The sequence below is a fragment of the Gracilinanus agilis genome, chromosome 2 (genome assembly GCF_016433145.1).
Source record: "Gracilinanus agilis isolate LMUSP501 chromosome 2, AgileGrace, whole genome shotgun sequence".
Classification (NCBI taxonomy): domain Eukaryota; kingdom Metazoa; phylum Chordata; class Mammalia; order Didelphimorphia; family Didelphidae; genus Gracilinanus; species Gracilinanus agilis.
This window is the reverse complement of record NC_058131.1, coordinates 182003421-182026075: the sequence shown is the minus strand read 5'-3', so window position 1 is coordinate 182026075 and position 22655 is coordinate 182003421. Positions and strand designations below refer to the sequence as shown.

Below are 22655 nucleotides of genomic sequence, written 5' to 3'. Positions count from 1 at the left end.
GATTTATAAAAGTCTATACAGCAACAAAAATAACTAAGATTTTTTAAAAATTATGAAAAATATTCAGTGATTTATTTCTATTTTATTGTGCTGAATTCAATACCAGTAAACAACACAGTAAAATAAAGATCATTTCCATATATAACGTAGAACAGAAGAAGTTATATGTGAAATTCCCATTACAGAATAGTTGCTTTTTAAAAGTAAATCGTAAATTCAATATGTTACTTTCAGAGCTATTCTGCTTATCTGTGGTTCCAACTGAACTTCCTTCTATTCTCTTCTATGTGTTTGAAAAGTTGTTCTAATGATTTTTTTTATGTTGTTTTTTTTTTTTAAGGAACCTTTTTGCTAGTTTCCCTATCCTATAATCTATATTCTTATATACAGATAAAGTATTATCTAACTTCCTTAGGGATCAAAGATATTAAAATTAAAACAACTCCAAGGAACCTAGTGAGTGATGGAGAAGCTGCCACACTCATGTTATTGGTGAAATTACAAACAGCTGGAATCATTTTAGAGTCCATCCTCCCTATATTCTCTAAGTGTTCTTAAAATAACCACAGCCATCAACCGAATAATCTGATAATTGAAGATATATTTTAAATATCACAAAATAGAGGAACAGGACTACCTGTTTCAAGATATTGATAGAAATATTATTTGTAATTGCAATAATCTCTCTACCATCTGATGTCTAACAATTGTTTAATGGCAGAACAAGCTAATGGTATATCAACTTAGTGAAATATTATACCACTTAGATTATATTTAAAGAATATAAAAAATGGAAAAAAGATCCATAAAATAATCATAAGTGAGGAAACCAGAACCAAAATATAAGCCTTCTGGCTATGGAAATATGAAAGGAAAATATGTGTACATAAATAACAGTGTGAATGGGCAAAACAAAGGCAGCCTGAAATATCAGAAAAGGTCTTGCAAATGAAATTTAAGACAAATCAAATTGCATCATGGATTGAATTGGGGAGGGAAAATTTTCCTTCCTTCCCTTCCCTTCCCTTCTTCTTCCCCTTCCTTTTTCCCTTCCCCTTCTTCCCCTCTCCTCCTCTTCCCTCCCTCTCTTTTAATTTTCCCTTTCCTTTTCCTTTTCCCTTTCCTTTCTTTTTTTCCTTTTCCCTTTCTTTTTTCCTTTTTCCTTTCCTTTCTCCTTTCTCCTTTCTCCTTTCCCCTTTCCTTTCCATTTCCTTTTCCTTTCCTGATCTTGAGTTCAAAAAGACCTAATGATTAGGTATCCGGTAGTCCTTTCCTTTAAAATAATTGGGGATTTAGGGTTTGAACTTGGTTCTACGGTGGGAGCCATAGCATGGAGCAGTGGGAAGAGCACTAGACCTCTATTCAGAAGACTTCTGACACTGACTATGTGATTTAGACCAAGTCACTTCATGTCCCTGGTCCTCAGTCTCCTCCTAACCTCTTTTTAGTTTTTAACTCTTGTTTGATGATCACTTCTTTGGCCTGTGAGCATCGCCTTGAGGAATCGGAGCTCACTTCACTGATGACACGATGACCTCGCCTGGGAATTCTCCCACTGATTTATTAAACAGAATTTAGGTTGTCACTAGTTACTGGTACGGGTTAAGCTGGGCCCCAGGTCAAAAGAAATTAATACAAAATTCTGTGACTCTGAAGTGAAGGGTATAAGTCACAGGGGATGGTCTCATTTAACAGTCCTTCCATTTGAATGGGCAAGAAATTCTGGACAGCAAGGTGGGGCAGTGGGTAGAGTGGCAGACTTGGAGTCAGGAGGATGGAGGATGTGTCTTCCCAAGTTCAGATGGGACCTCAGACACTTACCGGCTGGGTAACTAGGCAGACCCCTAATCCTGTTTGCCTCAGTTCCTCCTCTCTAAAGTGAGCTGGAGAAGGAAGAGGCAAACCACTCCCAGATCTCTGCCAAGAAAACCCTCCCATGGGGCCAGGAAGAGTGAGATGTGACTGAAATGACTGAACAACAATTTTTGAGTAGAGCTGGTGTGGATAATAACCAGTACCTTGCCGTAAACTCAGAGGAATTCTCTGGGAGAATATCAGCTGGTATAATTATTGTAAAATTATTTAGATACTTAGAAGAGTGGTCTCAAGATCAACCAGAATAGCTTCAAATGCTCAGAGGTAATTGTTCATTGTTAAAACTGAAGTGAAGATCCTTAAAATTAAAATTGTAACTGGTCTTTGCTTCCGGTCTCTCCTTTTCCAATCTACATTACATACTTTTCTTATCCCACTAATCTTCCTGAAACATCCTCTCATTTTTCTACTCAGAAAATATAATAAAATCCAAAGGCTTTAATGTGACTTCCAGTGCCCTCGTAATCAGATATCTAGGCCTTTTGCTCATTAGCCCCCTAACACAAGCCCTCTGTTCTTGCCAAGGCTCCTGAGCTCTTCCTCTTTCCTGGAACACACACTGTATTCCTCCCCCCATTTCCCTACATATCTGGCTCAAGTCCCACCTTTATAAAAAGAAAGGCTTCTCGACTACTCCAGCCAATTGATCTTCCCCTTCTCTGAAATTCAATAGTACTTATTATCGAAACCTCATTTTTGCATTTAATCATATATTGTCTTGCATTGATTTAGTTGCTTCATGAGCATGTCTCTTTCCTTCACAACTAAATTGCAAGCTGGACATTTTTAGTCTTTTTGAATAGCCTTTAGTATCTAGCATATTGCTAAGCACTGGTGTTCAATAAATACTTGTAAAAATCAATGAAATACTGAGCCTTATCCAGCCTGATAAATGAATATGTGTTCAATAAAAAATATGTAGTTCTACATTTATTATTATAATATTTGTATATAATAAAATGCTATTTGAAAATAATGTAAATACTATTTGTATTTATTTGTAAAATTTGTAAATACTATTTGTATATAATAAAATACTATTCGTAAAAAATATTTGTAACATATAACGGATCATACTCTAAATGTGTGCCTAATTTAAATGTAAATACTTTTTTAAAACTTTTATTACACCAATGGATAGATATTTTTTTTTTTACTTTAAACCCTTAACTTCTGTGTATTGTCTCATAGGTGGAAGAGGGGTTAAGGGTAGGCAGTGGGGGTCAAGTGACTTGCCCAGGGTCACACAGCTGGGAAGTGTCTTGAGGCCGGATTTGAACCTAGGACCTCCCGTCTCTAGGCCTGGCTCTCAATCCACTGAGCTACCCAGCTGCCCCAGGATAGATATTTTTTAAAAGGAACTATATGCACCATGGGCCTTTAAAAATAATATAATCCAAGTTACTCTTTGGAACTGAAAAAATATATAAATTATTTTACAACTCATATAATTATTTTTAATTTGGGGTAAAACACTAATGACCTTTAAAAATGTAGCACAGAGAGGCAGCTAGGAGGCTCAGTAGAGAGAATGCTAGGCCTGGAGATGAGAGGTCCTGGGCTCAAATGTGACCTCAGACACTTCCTAGCTCTTTGCCTCTGGGCAATTCATTTAACTCCAATTGCCTAGCCCTTATTGCTCTTCTGCCCTAGAATCAATTCTAAGACAGAAATAAGGGTCAAAACAAAATGTATCACCGTATCGCCATATTCAAGTTAACTTTTGGAGTGTCTGTTTACTGCTAAAAAGAATTCGTGATAGAGGTGGGCCTGAGAGTGATTGTTGCAACAAGGAACCAAAAAACAACAACAACAAAAAAAACAACAACCATCCATTGAATTGTTCCTCACTTCATGCTGAGTTATAGCTTCAGTTTTGGATTATACAATGCACCAGCACATAATTTGATTTATCTTTTTCCTATGTCTATTCTATGGCAGAAGTTCTCAACCTGGAATCTTTGAACTTGGTTTTAAAATATATTTTTATAACTCATTTTGATATATTTGATTTCCTATGTTACTCCATGTATTTTATTATATACATTTAAAAGTGGTATTCCCACATGAGGTCCACGAGCTTCACCAAACTGCAAATAGGGGTATGGGGTATATGATACAAAAAAAGGTTTTATTTTTTTCAATTATTTCTTCCTGTTTTTACATCATATTTTATGAAATACTGATTGGGGGCTGGGAAAGCTCTATATTTAGGTCTTTATAGCTATAAAGCCAATTAGTGATGTTTAAAGATTGGGACCTTTGGAATTCAGAGAGTTATCCCTCAGTGTAGTAAGAAAACCTCCCCAAATGGGGTCACCCATCATGCCCTCCACATTTATAAGTCATCTTCAAGGATAGCCTGCTGGATCAGGGTTTCTTATGTAGCAAAGCAGCTGCTTCCCTATAATCTGCTGAAAATAAGTCCATGGCACAAGCTCTTCTGTTTTTGGTCAAATTTGTGGACAACATGTATGTGGGAGCAGTAGCTCCCATGTTGGAGGAGGGAACGGAGGACCAAAAACAACTTATTAAGCTGGATGATTCTTGTCTTGAGTTCTGATGTCTTTAGTTCAAAGATTTAACTGCATATGTAGTTGGGAGACATAGAAGTTGATGTAAAAAGTCTTGGAGGTTTTCATGAACTGTAGCCTCACTATGTGTCAACAGTATACTGTGGTAGCCAAAAAAAAAAAGTAATAAACTATTCAGCTTTTTCATAAAATACAGCATATAGAATGAGGGAGGTGAGTGTCTCACCATATTTTGTTCTGGTCCCATCCCAACTGGAGGGTTGTGGTTGGAAGAGGGCGCCCAGGACATTTGGGGGAACAGAGACCATGTGCATATGAGGTTAGTTTTAGGATATGAGTTTTTAGTATGGAGAAGGAATGACTTCAAGGGAATCATAATAACTATCTTTAAGTTCTTCAAGAGGCATAAGATTTGTTCTACTTTACCGTAGATGGCAGGACTTGAAACAGTGGCTAGAAATGACAGGGAAGCATATTTGGCCTCACTATAAAGAAACTTTCCTTAATAATTAGTGCTGTCCAAAAATGGATTGAACTGCCTTGGGAACAAATGGTTCCTGGCCATTGGCATTCTTCAGTCAGGGATGGATAACCACTTGTCAGAGATGTACATGATTTCTGAGTTCAATTATCTATTATGATCTTTTCTAGATTTGTAGAGAAAGATCTAAAGAACTAAGATAAAGACAGATGAACTCTATTAGAAAAATAAAATTAAATATAAAAGCTGTTTATTAGTTGTAGCAGGAAATAACAATCAGCAAATTCATGAATCAGAGTTTTGGTTATGATTCTGCACAAAGAATAACAATAACTATTTGTTTGCCTAAGTGAGAACATATAGCCCAGGTATATCAATAAGCAAAAATGTTTGCTTAATCTGGATCCTTGCTTTGAAAGGCAAATTATGTGAAATTCTGATATCTTTGATAAAATTTAAATATGTTACCATTAACTAATGGTCACTAGTGAATGTAAATCATCATATTTGAAAAAGTAAAATAATGAGGCTTGAAAACAGAATGCTTATGACTAGATTTCCTGTATTTGGTTTTGTTTTGTTTTTCCTATTGAGAACATGAGCTGATGTTACATACATTTAATTAAGAACTCGCATCATTTTGCAACCTTCATGGAGGTTAAGTCCACTAAATGATAATGCACTACTGTCAATCCCGATACTGGCTTCCAGTAATTTCATATATCCATTGATTACCCTATGTGAATGGAAAATTGCTTACCACATTGTGAGGAACAAAAGGGAAAATTACCTGAATATAATTATTTTGCCCTATGTAATAACTGTTAAATGCTGTTTGTTTTAGGGTATATGTTGGAGCCAGACCCTGACAAGAGGCCAGATATCTATCAGATCTCGTACTTCTCATTTAAGCTCGCCAAGAGAGAGTGTCCCATTCAGAACGTTCAGGTATGTGAAATTGTTTCTCTTAGAGTGGAGCATCCTCCTATTAACAGGATGTAGTTCCAAGGAGAACACTGGACATAAATAAGCCTTCTGACTCGAGGTCCAGATCCCAGAGCTAGTGGTCTAGATAAGTCCCTTTAACCATTGTGATCCTGAATTTTCCCATCCCTACCTCACTAGGTGATGATGAGGAAGTGATAATAAATCGGCCTTGTAATGGCATTGTACTCATGTAGTGTGTCGTGGAGTCAGGGTGCCTGGGTGCAAGTGCTTTCTTTGGCACGTAGCAGCCGTGTGAGCCTGGGTAAATCCCTTTACCTGTCAGTGTTCAAGGCAGCCATTCAGTTGCTCATCTAAATTGATAGAAGGCATGTCCTCATCGGAGTGTCCTTTCCCTATCTTTAGTTTTAGAGAATAACTCTTCTAGCACAGTTGACTGTAGTCCCACTGGCTTAAAGGTATTCATTTGGGATGGCTTCAATCAGCAGATTGAGTTGACAACTTGGGGCAAAGACAATAAGCAGGGAAGGCAATGTCATGTAGCCCGGCACATCCTGGTAGTTGTTGGCTCCCTTTATTGATCTCATTCCCCTTCATAGTAGTGGACCTGTTGATTTTCCTTTTGCTTTTGGTTACCATAATTTGCCTGAGCCATGGGAACTAGAGGCAGTAGGGAATAGAAGAAAAGACAACAGATTTGGAGTCAGAGGTTCTGGTTCAAATCCTAGCTTTGCCCCTGATTACCTTCATGATCTGTGGCAAATCACCTGACCAGCCTCAATTTCCTAAACTTTGCAATTGCCTAAGCACAGGAGAAATTTATAAATCATTGGAATTAGAAATTTCTCCTGGGCTTAGGAATTCCAAACTCCGTACCTCATAGCTTCCAGAGGTTAGTTTCTTTCCTTTTTTGAGCTCAATATTTATAATGATCCAGGTCTTGACAACATTTGCCAAATGTCATTTATTGGTGTGATATTATCACATAGCAGTCTCCAATATTGAGAAGGCAATGTGGCACCATAGAAAGAGTTCTAGATTTTGAGTCAGATCACTTATGTCCAAATCCCTTTTCTAGATCTACTTTTCCTTAGCTTTAATAAAGGTATTCAATTTTTGAGCTCTAGGATCCCTGAAAATTCTTTCATTCTATTTAAAACAAATCAGCCCTTCTATCTCTTAGTGCTTGAATTGTAAATGTGTACAACTAAAATAAGGGATACTATAAAAAGAACTTTATTTGTCTACAGTTTGTTGTTATTGTTAGCCTTTTATCATTCTGTAATTAGCTCTCTCTGTACATGCAGATAATGAGCAAAGATCAAAATTGGTACAAAACTGGTAGAAAGAAAAATGACCTTGGTCTCTGGAGCCTCAGCCCTCCATCCTGACCTATTTAAAAACAATTTATTGATAAGGAAAAATGGCCTATGGATAGAGAATTTCTTAGAGAAGTTTAACCAATATAAATTAATTGCCATAATGAGGAGACTAAAAGATAATAAAAATCACATAAGGTATCAGGTACTTGACTTTCTTGCCAAATGGAGAGAGAGGTAGCATCCAAGGGTGGAAGTGGTTTGAAATATAAACTCTTTTGCAAAATCTTAAAGAGAAGCTGATGAAAAATCATAAGAAAAGAGAAACAAAGGAGAATAAAAATAATCTAAAGCAAGCTTTGTAAGAAACCTAACTAAGCAAAACAATTCTGAAGACATTTAAGGAAGAGGATGGAAAGGCAACAGAAAAAATGGAAAAGATTTTTATGACACTTTTTCACCATCAAACTAAGAGCCAGCACACTTGGACTCTTTGCAGTCCTGAATGGGTTGATGGATGAAGCAGAGATAGTATTAAAGAGGGCAGTGGTGATTTTTTTAAAAAAATCTAGATTCATTGAAGTGTACATAGAAAAGATAACACAATTTTGTGGACATTGAGAAATCAATTCACAAAGGTGATCTGAAGAAGGGGAAGATAACTTGTGAGGCAGTTAGGTTATTCAGTAGATTGAGAGCCAAACCCAGAGATGGGAGATCCTAGGTTCAAATCTGGCTCCAGACACTTTCTAGCTGTGTGACCCTAGACAAATCACTTAAGTCCCACTGCCTAGCCCTCACTGCTCTTCGGCCTAACCAATACACAGTATTGATTCTAAAACAGAAGTTGAGAGTTTGAAAAAGAGGGTAAGATGATGCCCAAAGCACAGAAAACCTTAATAATGAAAAAAAAACTGACTACAATTACCATTGACCTAGACCTTCACACCTACTTTCACATCTATATAAATTTTTTATTAGAATGACTTAAGTTTTGAAACATTTTATATATATTCACCTCCCAATTAAGTCTCACTTAATTTCCACTCTGCAAGCTCATCAAATTGACTGCAAGGGGGCAGCTAGGTAGCTCAGTTGATTGAGAGCCAGGTCCAGAGACATCTGTTTTTCAAATCTGGCCCCAGACACTTCCTAGCTGTGTGACCTTGGTCAAGTCACTTAACCCTCATTGCCTTGCCCTTACCACTCTTTTGCCTTGGACCCAATACATTGTATTGATTCCAAGATGGAAGTAAAGGTTGAAATAAAAAAGCACATCAAACATATCTTTGATGAATTTATTAGTAGGAAACATAAGTAGTTTTTTAATACAGTATTCCATAACCAACCACATCTTTACTATCACACAGTCAACCAAAATAATATTTTATTGTGCTTATTGTCTGTTGATTATTAAAAAGCATTTGATTCAGTAAAATAAGATGCCACCTTAAAGATTTTTCAAAAAAAGTTTACTCCCATGCATACATAGATAACAATGACCATATCATCATTGGGATCAAGCAAGTTGTAAAGCAGAGTATGCCCATCCTAAAGGTGTTGCCATTGTTATGGAGGAGACCTAGCACAAACTCCAAGTTGAAGTGAGATTCCCTATGGACATAAGGTCCTCCAGATCTTTTTGTGGGGGACACTGAACTGAGGTGAGCCTGAACACTATAGGACTCCCTGGAAGAAATCTATAAGGGGACAGCTGGGTAGCTCAGTGCATTGAGAACCAGGCCTAGAGACAGTAGATCCTAGGTTCAAATCTGACCTCAGGCACTTCCCAGCTGTGTGGCCCTGGGCAAGTCTCTTGACCCCCATTGCCTACCCTTACCACTCTTCTGCCTTGGAGCCAATACACAGTATTGACTCCAAGATGGAAGGTAAGGATTTAAAAAAAAAAATCTATAACCATTTAAAAGAGTTGTCTAACCATCCACATAAGGGAAACCTAATACATGAAGAATTCCTGTTGTCTAAATTATGACTTGCAGTTAAATGGACAGCAAGGTCTCTTCCTCTCCAATTTCTTTCCTTTTTTCTCTCCTTTCCCTTCTCCCCCTTCTCCTCCCTCTCTTCCTCTTTTATATCCCCATTCTCTCCCTTCTCTCAACAGAGTTCAAAAGGGCAGTGAGTTGGGTCCGGAATTAAACAGGAATAGGGAGGGAGCAGGCTAGATTGCTTTGATAAAAGTACAGAGCTTCTTTAATGACTTCATACTTTTTCCAGAAATAGCCATTTTTTAATACCAATATCCTACTGGTGACTTTGTATGCCTGCAAGTCATGGAACACATGGTTTCCAAAGAATAAAAATTTAGTATTACAGAAAGGGCATTGGAGAGGTTCATAAGAGTTGAGAGTTGACTGTATCAAGTAAAAATAAGAAATTATAAAAAAGAACCAAAATAAAGCATACCGTTAGAGAAATGTGTGATCAAAAAGATGGCCCAATTCCATTACTAGCATGAGAGCTATATTACTAGAATGAGACTGAACAGTTCATGTGCCCTACTGATATGTTGTCCATGTGAGATGAAATTAAGGAAGACCACTAGCATACTGAGTTGGACCCCTGTGGCAAATCTAAAAACATGGACAAGAATTCTATAGGTTGGGCAGGCATAAATGGGTTTCCATCTGCATCTTTGGGGGAAGAATTTACATTGATGAAGTTCTAGATCCATTTGAGCCATCAACCCATTCTCCTGTTCAGATAGTGATAGGCTCAACAGTGGCAATCTTTACCATGTGTTCAAAGTAATTTGGTATTTATTCAAATTAGAGTTTGTCTCCAAAAAATATGGAGACTAAATTGATTGACAACTGAGTTGTGCCTTTCAGCTCTCAAAGTCAATGAGAGACAGCAGACAGCATGATCCCATGAGGTATGATAGAAAGCATACTAGACTTTGTATCAAAAGTTCAACACCGGTTGACATTATGATATCACTTAGTTGTATAATCATGGACAAATCACTTAATCTTCCTGAACTCCTCAATGTGTTTGTCTATATTACAGGGATGATAATAGACTACTTTCCACACAGGACTGTTTTACCAAAAGCCTTTCTGTTTCTAGAGCAGGTGAATTTGTGCTTGTTGGTGAAGTCAAGTGGATTTTATGGATCACAAGCCATTACTAACTACATTGGTGCTTTGAACAACGACAGCTAATTCTTACTGAGCAGTAGATTAATTAGGATCATTCAAGCTCTTTAGATTCCTTCTAGAATTCCTCATAGCATTTGAGCTAGAAAATTGACTCCAATTTTGTGTCATAGCCAAGGTCAAAGCAACTTGTTCTTCTAGTCTTAGCCCCATTATTAGAGTCTAAGTTCCTTCCTTAGAGGTATGGCCAACCTGTCCCAAAGGAGCATTTTTTTATAACTTGACTTCCTTGAGATCATACAATAGAAACAAAGTACATAGATTTCTTCCAGGGAGTCCTCTAGTGTTCCAGGCTCCACACAGTTCACTGTCATCCCCAAACAGATCTGGAGGACCTTATGCTCATAGGAAATCTCTCTTCAGCTTGTAGTTCGTGCTAGGTCTCCTCCAGTGCCTAACCCTGGCAAGAGAAATATCATATGCTCCTACAAAGGCTACTGTCTCCTCTTCTGTTGCCATAAGTTTCAGTCCAAGTTAATGGGAGGAATGAGCGTCCTTTCTCCAGAGACTGAGATCAGAAGAAAGGTATTGGGTCATATATTTCCTATCAACCATTAGTCAGAATAGTTATTTTGTTCTGCTATGTCTGTTGCCCACAAAGGTGCATGGCATTTTACTGCTCTGTATTGTCCTGATGGTTTGAAGGTCATTTTGTTCTCTTTTTTTTTTGTTGTTTGTTTTAATCCATAGAACTCTCCCATCCCTGCTAAGCTTCCAGAACCAGTGAAAGCCAGTGAGGCAGCTGCTAAAAAAACCCAGCCAAAGGCCAGGTGAGAAGTTAAGCACACTTCATGCCCAATGGGAATGGGCAGGTTGAGAATCTACCCCAGAATCAAGTTGGGGAGGGGGACATTTGCAAACTATAGGATACTCTAAGATCATGTTGGTGAACCAATGGCACGCATGCCAGAGCATGCCGGAGGAGGCAGCTCCCTTTCCCCTCTCTGTGCCTGAGGACATGCCTCACTTCACCTGCCCAGAAGCTTGATGGGAGCACTTTCTCCTTCCCTTGTCTGGGATAAGGCAGGGGGCTCACATGGGTATGACGGTTGCAGTTTGGGTATTTGGTCTCTAAAAGGTTCATCATCAGTGCTCTAAGAGATAGCCATATTTTTAGGAGTGGAAGAGTCCAGACCTATAATTTTATCAGGGTAGGAATACTCGTAGTGTGGGAAATCCCTTTACCAGTGCTGATGAATAAGCTTATCTGATACAACAAGAATTAGCCAAAACAGTTAAATCACTTACCTGTGCTCACACATCTAGTATTTGTCAAAGCTACATCTTGAGCACAGGTCTCTTCAGACTCCCAAGACCACTAGCCCTCAGTTCACTCTCTTAAATTGACTCTCTTGAGGTGACCATAAAGTAAAAATGATTTTCCTGATATAGCTACTAGCACATCTCTGCCTAAATGAGTTTTATCCTTGAAAGCAGCCCCGTTAGATACATACCCTTACTCCAGTGAGACTGGTGGTGCGCCATTCATTTCTGAAGCTGGCTATTCTTTGAGCATTGCTTTCAAAGCTTTGTGAGCAGCAGAGTTTAGCAGACATGGAGTCAGGAAACTTGGCTTTCTCATGTCCTGGTTGTTTGACTATGGGCAAAAACTTCACCTCTCTGGCTCTCTTTCCTCACCTATGAAATATAAGCAGGTATGAGACTCTGATATGCAGACTCTCTTCCAAATATATGTTTAACAATATTAAGATTTATACATTTTTTTGTGCTTGGAAATGCCAGACTCTATACTGCCTAACTGCCAGAGTTTGGATTCTTTCCTTAGTTTGTCTAGATGAGAAATGAGAATAATAGTACTCGTATTATCCATTCTAACAGGGCTGTTTTGGGGGAAGTATTTTATTAACCTTGAAACTCTGTAGGAATTTGAGTGGCTATTTTTCAAAACTGATTCGAGCCTCCAAGAGAAAATCGGCCTCGCTTCTTTTTATTCATACCTTTATAAGAGGTACAAATAAACAGTTAGAGATTAGTCAGACATATTCCCCTGCCATCATGGAGTTTCCATGCTATGTGGTACACAAATGCAACAGAGCAGAATAGCAATGAGGACTGTATTCATTCTTCCTGTTAAATTAGCCTGATATAAAATCCTTATAGAGGCACAGAATTCCATTTGCTTGCCTGAGGTTGCTATCTTTTCTTGGTCTCACTCAGAGCCACGTGTGAGAACTTTATGTTTAATGGGACTCCGGAACTAGTTGTGGGCACATAAGGATGCAAGTGAGCAGATGGTGTCTCCAAATTGGAGTGTCCCTCAAATGCCCCAATGTGCTTCTGGCCCTTTGTCCCGTCACGTGCATTTTATTCTTCAGTCTTAATGGGAGTGATGGGTCTCCTCACTTGTCCCATTTATTCTCCAGTGTTCTCTCCAAGCGCTGCATTCTGCCTTATGCCAGCCTAGTTCCCCTTCCTTCTTGCTTTCTAACTCTTCCTTCCCCAAGTTTCTTCAGAGGCAGCATAGTATAAAGAACATTGGACTTGAAAAGCCAAAAGAGAGAGACTTCAATGCAAATCCTACCTCCAACCCCTAGCAGTTGAGTGAGCCCTGGCAAATCATTTCAGCCTTTTTGAGCCTTCAGTTTCTTCCTCCATAAATGAGAACATCACACTTATATAGTGTAGATCAAATTAAATATTGTATAGGAAGCATTTTGCAAGCGTCATAGCACTATTTAAATACTAGCTGTGGTTATTTTTATTCCCTGTAATGAGGTGATTTGGGGACCAGATCTCCACACAGCTTATGAACAGTGGGAAATAAAGAGCTCTTTGGGGCCCCCCATATTCAGAAATGGGCCAAGCTGCAGTGAGTCTGGACTCAGTAAGCTTTTAGCACACATTTTCCTTGTACCAGGCCCTGTGCTAGGCCCTGTGGATTCAAAAACAAAAGCCAAAGTGTCTGCCCTCAGGAAGCTTATGTTCTATTGAGGGAACTACATAATTAAGTATATAAGTAAATAAAATGCCTTGCCAAAGGAAGCACAAAGTCATTTGGCAGGAGGCAGCCCAAGGAACCAGGGAAATCAGGAAAGACCTTGCGGAGAAGGTGGCACCTAGATGAAGCCTTGAAGAAAAGCGCACGCTGGCCATTCCTATTATTAGCTCTGCCTGTGCCCAGCTGCCACTGTTAGGCCAGTTCATTCTGCCCTTCACCTCTCCTGCGTGGCTCCCCAAAAGGCAGACTTGTGGCACGGCCCGCGCATTAAGCATCTTTGACAAGACCCCATCTGGCCTCTGGGAGCAAAGCCATGTGGCTGGAGCAAGTTAAATGGGAGTCGTGAGCGTCGCCTGTTCCAGAAGGAGCGAGAATGTGCAGGAACGGCTCGGAGCGCCTTCCCCTGGACAGTCTCTTGTGTTCTGTCTCCAGCTTGGGCTGATGATGGAGGTGCCTGGTTTTCCCTCAAGAGTCCCACCGCTTGCCAGCCTGACAGCCAGCTGCAATTTGGTTGGAGTTCTTCATCTTTGTGTCTGTGGCCACCGAAGCCAGATGGCCTGAATAATCTCTTTGCTCTAGAAAGTTTTGTAGGAGCTAAAATGGTCTCATTTTGTCAAAGGTTCCGAGACCTCTTAGTCACAGCTGAGAAGAGAGAAAAGCACCAGAAGGTGTTGTCAAGGATGCTTCCGTCCTAGGCCTTGGTGGAAGCTGGGCCTTCACACCTCCCGTGGCTCGCCCGAGAGCTGCCTGGGGACCCAGAGACCCAGAGGGGCATCTGGCCAGGACCTAGATGACCCGGGGCTCCTTGCTTTAACTCATGTGAGTCCAGTCATCTCCGTGTTTGAAGAGCCAGTGTAGAAATAGCAACCTCGAAGCCTGGGCTAGTTAGCATTTATTAACCGAAAAGGGGAGAAGAAGCTGGTGTCCTCATTGGAGTTCTTGGCAATAACTGCTCTCCCTTTGGATGGATCATAGTAAAAATTTCCTCCCAGTACCCTTTCCCAAGAATGCATCTTTAATTCCCAACTCTAATTTGATTTTTTTTTTTTTTAATTTTTGCAGGCTGACGGACCCTATCCCCACCACAGAGACATCCATTGCACCCCGCCAGCGACCAAAAGCTGGACAGACCCAACCGAACCCAGGAATTCTCCCTATACAGCCAGCCCTGACACCTCGAAAGAGGCCTACAGTCCAGCCCCCAGTTCAACCTACAGGTTAGGACATGGCTCGGCCAAAGCAGCCCAATTTTCCTTGTCACCCTCATGGGCCAGGTAACATTTGCCTGATGATTCCAGCCTAGCAGGGGGCAGAGGATGGGGGTGGTGAGCGTGGCTTTAAGCTGGTGCCATTCCCCTGCCTCTCTCTATCACTGAACGCCTCCTTAGAGACCTAGAGTGAGCCCCGCCGGCCCCCGTCCGAGAGACCGTCCTACCTGGCTCTGATCTCACAGCTTCGTTGTCTCCCTCTCAGATTTACGCCTACTTTCTGGGTAACCTTGCACGCATGGCTTGCCATCTCTGGGACCCAGTGTCCTCACGCTGAGATGAATTCTAAGGCGACTCTAAGTCCTATGTTTCTGTGAATGCTGTTTAAAATAAATCAGGAAGCCTTTGTCAAGTACCTGCCATATGCCACACACTGTGTTAGGCACAGAGGATACAAGCAAACTGAAAAAGACATTTTCTACCCTCAGGGAACTCACATCCATACGGGGGTGGGGGAAGAACATGTCTCTCTATAGACAAGAATATATAGTAACCTTAGAGGAGAAGGCCCTAGCAGATGGGTTGGGGGAATTAGGATAATAAATAGCTACCATTTTTATAGCATTTTAAAATTTGCAAAGGGCTTTTCAAATATAATTATAAATATAAATACAAAATAAAGTGCAATTTAAATATAATTTTGGTTTTCATAGCACCTCTGAGAGGTAGGTGCTGTTATTTATTACCACCGTTTATAGAGGAAACTGAGGCAGACAGGTGAAGAGACTTTCCCGGCAACACACTCCTAGTAAGTGTCTAAGGCTGGATTTGAACTCAGATTTTGCTGATGTCATTCCAGTGTTCTATCCTTGAAGGAAGCCAAAGATTCCAAGGGATAGAAATGAGGTGGGACAGGATTCTAGAAATTGAGGGGGGCCAAGTGCAAAAGCAAGGAGATGAGAAACTGAGCAAGATGGGTGAGGTTTGAAAACAAACCCGCGGGAATAGATGCTAGAAATAGTGTTGGCACAGCAGCAATCTTGCTGGAAAAAGACTGAAGCCTAAAGATTTATAGCCTCTCCTTATTATTTCTTAAGTATCTAATCTGCTCAGAGACTCGTACTCAGTGCTAGGGACAGAAAGATAAAAAATGCCATCTCTTTCCTTCAGGACCCTGCTGTCTGTGGGGATGGGGCAGGGGAGGGACCACAGTCAGCTAGGAGAGCCCTTGAAGAACTGATAGAAGAGATGGTGCCCAGGTTGGAGGGAGCAGGGAAGAGGACAGAGATTTTGACAGATGAAAATGTAGAGCAGGAATTTTTGACCCTTTGTGCCATGGATCTCTTCTCTGAAGGTTTTTAAGTGCGTAATGTAAAATACTTAAGATTTATGAAAGAATCTAATTATATTGAAAAATAGTTTTCCAAATATTAAGAAGAAAAATATTCATGAACTGCAAATTAAGATCACCTGATAGAGAGATTGCAATCTAGGCTTTGGAGACATCCTGCCCCAAAGCAGGGAAGTGGGAATAGACATAATGAGATGAAATATAATAATTCAGTTTGACTGGAACATGAGTTGTCCCTAAAGGAGAATAATCCTTTTTTTTTTTTTAAAGCCCTTACCTTCTGTCTTGGAATAAATACTGTGTATTGGTTCTAAGGCAAAAGAGCAATAAGGACTAGGCAATGGGGGTTAAGTGACTTGCCCAGGGTCACACAGCTAAGAAGTGTCTGAGGTCATATTTGAAACCAGGACATCCTGTCTATAGGCCTGGCTTTCTCAATCCACTGAGCCACCCAGCTGTCTCAAGGAGAGTAATTTTTTTTTCAAATCAAAAGTTTTATATGATTCAAAGGAAAAAGTTACATTACACGGTTTCATTAAATAACAGGTTGAAAAAATCTGTTATAAAAACAATTATGAAACATTTAAAAATTTTAATCTTGGAACTTTAAAAAAAAAGACTTGGAAAAAAAATCACTCAGGCAATAAAGTGCACAGGGAAAATTTGCCAAGGAGAGAGTAATTCTTAAAGGAGAGGTAGGATAAGGCCAGATTCTGTGGTGACACCTCAATAAAGGTCCATCTGCTTATATAAAACACATAAATCAGGTACAAGTTAACTTTAGAGAGGAAGGCACTGACTGCTGTGGGAAATGGAAAAGATTTCGAGCAGAAAGAGGCATTTGAGCAAAGTCTTAAAAGGAAACAGAGTTTCTAGGAGAAATTAGGGAGCCCCGCTCCAGGTTTGGGGAAAACCAGTACAAAGACTATCAGGTAGACTGGCATGGGAGGAACAGCAAGTAGATCCATAGGGAGGGATCTGAGGACATTTGGAGCAGTTGTTTATAAGAAGACTGGAAAACTATGAAGGGTCCAACCATTTTCTGATTTATCAGATAAAATCAGGTCCGCACAAACAATTAATTCCTCATATGACTTGCTCTCCCCTCTCTAAGAGGAATAAGGAAGAGAAGTCACGAATTAGCAGACAGTGCACTCCTGCAGATGTCCTCTTCCTTAAATTCACAAATATCCTGCCTCTCTGTCAGCCTTGTGATCTGCACCTAAAGCTCATTATTAATTTCTTCCATCTGGCCAAGCAGTCTGTAACATACTCTATCCATAAAGTCACTTCTCTTTAATCCCTCCTTTTTCCTCAAATACTCATCTATCCTCTGGGTTTTTGTTTTTGTTTTTTGTTATTTGTTGTTGCTTTAAAAAAAAAAAAAAAACAACAACACAAAACTCTTGCCTTCTGTCTGGTTCCAAGGCAGAAGAGCAGTAAGGGCTGGGTAATTGGGGTTAAGTGATTTGCCCAGGATCATACAGGTAGGAAGTGTCTGAGGCCAGATTTGAACCCAGACAGAACCTTCCATCTCTAGGCCTGGCTCTCTATCCACCGAGTTGCCTAGCTGCTCCTACATTATCCCTTTTGAGTAAAACATATATTTCTATTACCATATCTCCTTATGTTAAAAGTCTCAATTTGATTTTATTATCCCTACTTTACTTATTGGTATACAGCCAAGTCTCAATTAGTGTAAATAATGAATTCCGTGAAGTCACATTATTTAAATTCATACTGCATATTTTCATTGGCCTGGAACTAGCTACATTATACCCATAACTATAATTTTCAAATAGTGTTAATTTCATGTAACCACTCCATGGGACTCATTCACAGTAATTGGAACCTGGCTATATAGACCTGATTTCTGGCCTCTTTCCATTTATTTTCTCCTATAAATTAATAGACCCCCCCATAACCATTTTTTTCCTTCTAGGTCATACCTTTAATCTTATGGTATTTGTTCAATAACTATTTAATATAGATATTTTTCTTCTCCCCCATTTTCATTTTCAGATGAACTAATTTATAGGAATATATACTTTATTCCCAGAATCCTTATCTCTAAGAAGATATACATTTCCTGCACTCTCTAAGAACCAGATTATTTGTAGCTTCATTTAGAAAGTATACTTTATTCCCATAAGAATCACCAGAAATGGTGATTATCTGGTATAACCTCCAGAAAGATAGCACACTAACTGACCTTGTCAGTCAGTCAATAAACATTTATTAATGCCTGCTTTGTGCCAGGTTTTGTATGAAGCACTGGGGATAGAAAGGCAAAAGACAAAGCCATCTCTCAAGTAGCTTGCAATCTAATGGGGGAAGAAAAAACATAAAAATAAGCAGGAAAAAAAATAAAATAAAAAAAAGCAGGCAAGGGATGGGTACCCAACAGGGTCATAATGAAGTCCTTCAGCAAGGTGATGATTATAGAGGATAAACATCAGAGACCTCCTCCTAGATCCTCCATTAAAGGAGAGCATCCAAGACAGCCCATCTCATTTTGGGGGGATTCCTAGCCAGATATGGTTTGGACTAAATCAGATTCTTTCCATCTTTCAGTATCTTCTCCATCACATTTTTTGTATCCTTCAACTTCTTTTTTTAAAAAATCCTTACCTTCTATCTTAGAATCAATATATTATGTATTGGTTCCAAGGTAGAAGAGTGCTAAGGGCTAGGCAATGTGGGTTAAGTAACTTGCCCAGGGTCACACAGTCCTTTCAATGTACTGAAAGTTGTTTAGATTTCTGTAATCTTCCTCAAAAACTCTCTTCTTAGTTTTTGTCTTAAATTACTTCTCCCATATTTCTTGGTAAATTGCAGAGTAAAGGGATGTTCTCCAAACCTTTCATCTTCTCTTCTAAGAAGGAAACCTGCTTTCATTTAATACTCACCTACTTACAGATTTCCCATGGAATAATGCAAATGTGATGGAATAATCTTCATGTCCCTGGGGATTATTATCCTCAGTTGTTTTCCATAGCTCCAGAGTTCCCAGATTTCCATTTTGTGTGTGTGTGTGTGTATTTCTATAACTATAGTCTACTACCAAAAGTCATAGCAAATAGACTTCTTGCCACTCCAGTTTTTTGTACTTTGAAAGTCCAAGCCCAATTTCTTTACCCTGTTTTTTTTAATTAATAACTAACCGTGCATGAACAAGAAATAGGATTACATCCAAAAACCATGAATTTCTTTTACGTAGTTTAGTTTTTTAAAGTGGATGTTAAATTTAACCAAGTAAGTAATAAGTCTACTGATTGATCAAAGTTGTTTTGTATTGTGATCATCATGTAAATTGTTCTCCTAAAATATTCTTTTTCGCAATCTCATGTTATCTGACAATTATTCAACCAGATAAAAGTTTTTTTAAAAAATTAGTAGCTTTCTATCCATACCTTAATGTAAAAAGTAACTATGACCAGTAACTATAATATGAAGTAAACATGCTAAAGAAATTAAATGTGATAAATACTTTTTATTTCTTCCTAGTTCTACCACTGATAAATAAACAAAACCGAGCAAAAGTAAACACAAACTCTTGGCTCTCTTGCCATTCTCTGCACTGCTTCATTCTTTTCTCTTACTTGCTTGGCCCTGTGTGTGGCTTTTATTGAAGCCTTCTTGGAGCAGATTCCCCTTTATGAAAATGATTATGGATTATCCAAATCCTGCTAGTGCCTCAGTATAAACAATTATTGTGATCAGTGATAATCTTGCTGAAGAATTCCAAATTCCTAGTCACTTCCTCTTTTTTATCCTTTCTATTATGTTACTACTTCTGGAATTTGTGGTCAAAAGTATTTTGGACTCTAGTCATAAGCTATATTATGCCTGTTGATTTGGTAGAAACTGAACCTAGAATCCTACCAGGAATTTGCATGCACTAGTAATGGTAAAATCTTTTAAAGCATCAGTTACCACCGCAACTCCACCAGACCTAGATCCCAGAAAATGCCCTGCAGGGGTAGTTGGTATCTGGATCCTGGCTTGTGAATGGACAGGTGTGGGAGGGTGGAGTTACTAGCACACAGTAGTAACCTGTTATTTTTTTTAAATTCAGTTTTGCTTTATTTTCAGTTCCAAATTCTTTCCCTCCTAGCTTCTCCCTTCACTACCGCCCCCCATTTAGGAAGCAAGAAAAACAAAACTCATTACACATGTATAATCATGCAAAACATTAGCCATGTCCAAAAAAGGAATATGCCTTAGTCTGTACTCTCCATCAAGGATATGGGATCATGTTTCAGCATGAGACTTTTGGAATCGTGGGTTATTCATTGTGTTGATCCAAGTTCCTAAGTCTCAAAGTTGTTTATCTTTACAATATTGTTATTGTATAAATTGTTTCCCTGGTTCTGCTCACTTCATTTTGCATCATTTCATAGAAGTCTTCCCAAATTTCTTTGAAACTATCACCATTTCTTATCAGCACAATAGTATTCTATTGCATTCATATGTCACCTAACTTGTTCAGCTATTCCCCAGTGGTCATCAGCTTTTAGGTTTCTAATCCTTCACCACCACTAAAAGAGCTCTAGAAGTCATTATGTGTGTGTGTATGCCCTTTTCATCTTTCTCTGAGATATAGACATGGTAGAAAAATTGCTGCTTCAAAAGGTATGGATAGTGATATTTAGTAACTTTTGATCACAGTTCCAGATGGTTTTTCAGAAAGACTGGACCAGTACACAGCTCCACCAACAAATGCATTAATGTACATGTTTACTCACATGCACATTGTCATTTTCCTTACAATTTTTACGATCCGATAGATGTGTAGTGGTACCTCAAAGTTTTTTAATTTGCATTTTTCTAATTATTAGTGAGTTAGAATATTTCTTTATACTGTAGCCTGCTTTTATAAAGGAAGCTAAGTGCTTGCAAACTTGTGACCAATGTTAGCATCCACAAATGGTGCAGGAAAAACAATATAGCTGAGCCATTGAAGGGTTCAGGAAAGAAGGATGTATGGCCACCATCAATAGACCAAGCCAGCACTCTTATAATCTCCACTGACAACACAGATTTAAGCAGAAAGTAGCAGCCAGTGCTAATGTTTATTTTGGCCAGCACTCATAACAATAGTCAATCTAGTTTAAGGAGTGACAGAGAGAGAAAAAGAGAGAGTGCACACTCCGGGCTGGACCTGTGTGGCGCAGTTGCTATGGTCTGGGAGTTTCTAGATGTTCTTTATTCTCTATGAGGCAGGGGCTGCTGGGTGGCACAGTGGATAGAGCACCAAGCCTGGAGTTGGGAGGATCTGAGGATCTGCTTTCAAGTCTACCCTCAGATACTTCCTAGCTTTGTGACAGTGGGCAAGTCACTTAACTCCAAACGCGTAGCCCTTGCTCTTCTGTCTTTGGGTTGTTACTAGAATAGAAAGTAAGAGGTTTTTTTTGTTGTTGTTGTTGTTGTTTTTAATCATTTTCTATGGGTCAGTGTGACAAGGCATGGACTGTGAATTCCTGGGATCATGGGCTGTTGCTATTGCCATGTATTCAAATTGCCCCCAAGTTCTGGCATGTAGTAACAAATAGATACATAATAGTTTTGTTCCTGGTTGTTACTAAAAGCTTTATCCCCATAGTGTTTTCTATTTTTATTTTATTTAAAAAACCTTAACTTCTATCTTAGAATCAATACCAAATATTGGTTCCAAGGCAGAAGAGAGTGGTAAAGGCTAGGCAACTGAGGTTAAGTGACTTGCCCAGGGTCACCCAGCTAGGAAGTGTCTGAGGTCAGATTTAAACCCAGGATCTCCCATCTCTAAGCCTGGTTCTAGTCTACTGAGCCACCTAGATGCCTCTTGCCACTCTAATATTAAAAGGATAGCTACTATAGTACTTAGTGTACCTGAAACTTAAACCATTTTCTAATATAACAATGATATCAAACTAAACTAGAAATGGGATACACTAAATTATACATAAGGATCCCTGTGGATATATATTGGCTTGAAAAACCACTGTGAGCATGCCACCTCGAGCCAGCTACTAGTATATATTGCTTATTTGTTGTCTTTGTATAATACTGGAGTCAGTAGAGACCTGGGTTCAAATTCCATATCTGACACTTATTAGTTAAGTCCTTGTGGGCTGTCACTAAGTTTCTATGAATCTCCATTTCTTCTTCTGCCATTTGGAGGTAATACTTACTCAGAAGATTGTTCTGAGCTGGAAAGACCTTCATGGATTGATGCAGAGTGAAATAAGCAGAACCAGGAGAACATTGTACACAGTAACAGAAATATTGTGGAATGATCAAATGTGAAAGACTCAGCTACTCTAAAGAAATATAAGGATCCAGGACAATTCTGAGGGACTTGGGCAAAGAATGTGATCCAAGTGCTGAGAAAGAACTGCTGGAGTAGGAATGTAGATGAAAACATATGATTTTTTGCTTTAGTTTACTTGGAGTTTTATTTGGGGAGGGGGGTTGGTTTTATGTGATTATTCTCTTACAAAAATGAACTGTAGGGAAAAAAGTAAATTAATAAAAGATTATTCTGAAACTCACATGAAATCATGTACATAAAGCATTTGCAAACTTTAAAGTACTTTATAGGGGGAAGCTGAGGGGGCTCAGGCCTAGAGATGAGAGGTCCTAGGTTCAAAGCTGGCCTCAGACATTTACTAGCTGTGTGACCCTGGGCAAGTCACTTAACCCCCCTAATTGCCTAGCCCTTACCATCTGAGATAAGAGTTTAAAATTTTTTTTAACATTTATTAATATTCATTTTTAACATGGTTACATGATTCATGCTCCTCCTTTCCCCTTCAACCCCCCCCC

The 22655-nt window shown here is 39.1% G+C and overlaps 1 protein-coding gene across 1 annotated transcript in view; it reads left to right on the top strand.

Moving 5' to 3' along the window:
• The window catches only part of AAK1 (AP2 associated kinase 1), a 231061-nt gene that overhangs the window by 156561 nt on the left and 51845 nt on the right, over positions 1-22655 (top strand). The window contains exons 8-11 of the mRNA XM_044659555.1: positions 5735-5838; positions 11021-11100; positions 14352-14506; positions 20769-20780. Coding sequence (XP_044515490.1) covers positions 5735-5838; positions 11021-11100; positions 14352-14506; positions 20769-20780 — 351 coding nt within the window. The remainder of the gene's footprint in view (positions 1-5734; positions 5839-11020; positions 11101-14351; positions 14507-20768; positions 20781-22655) is intronic.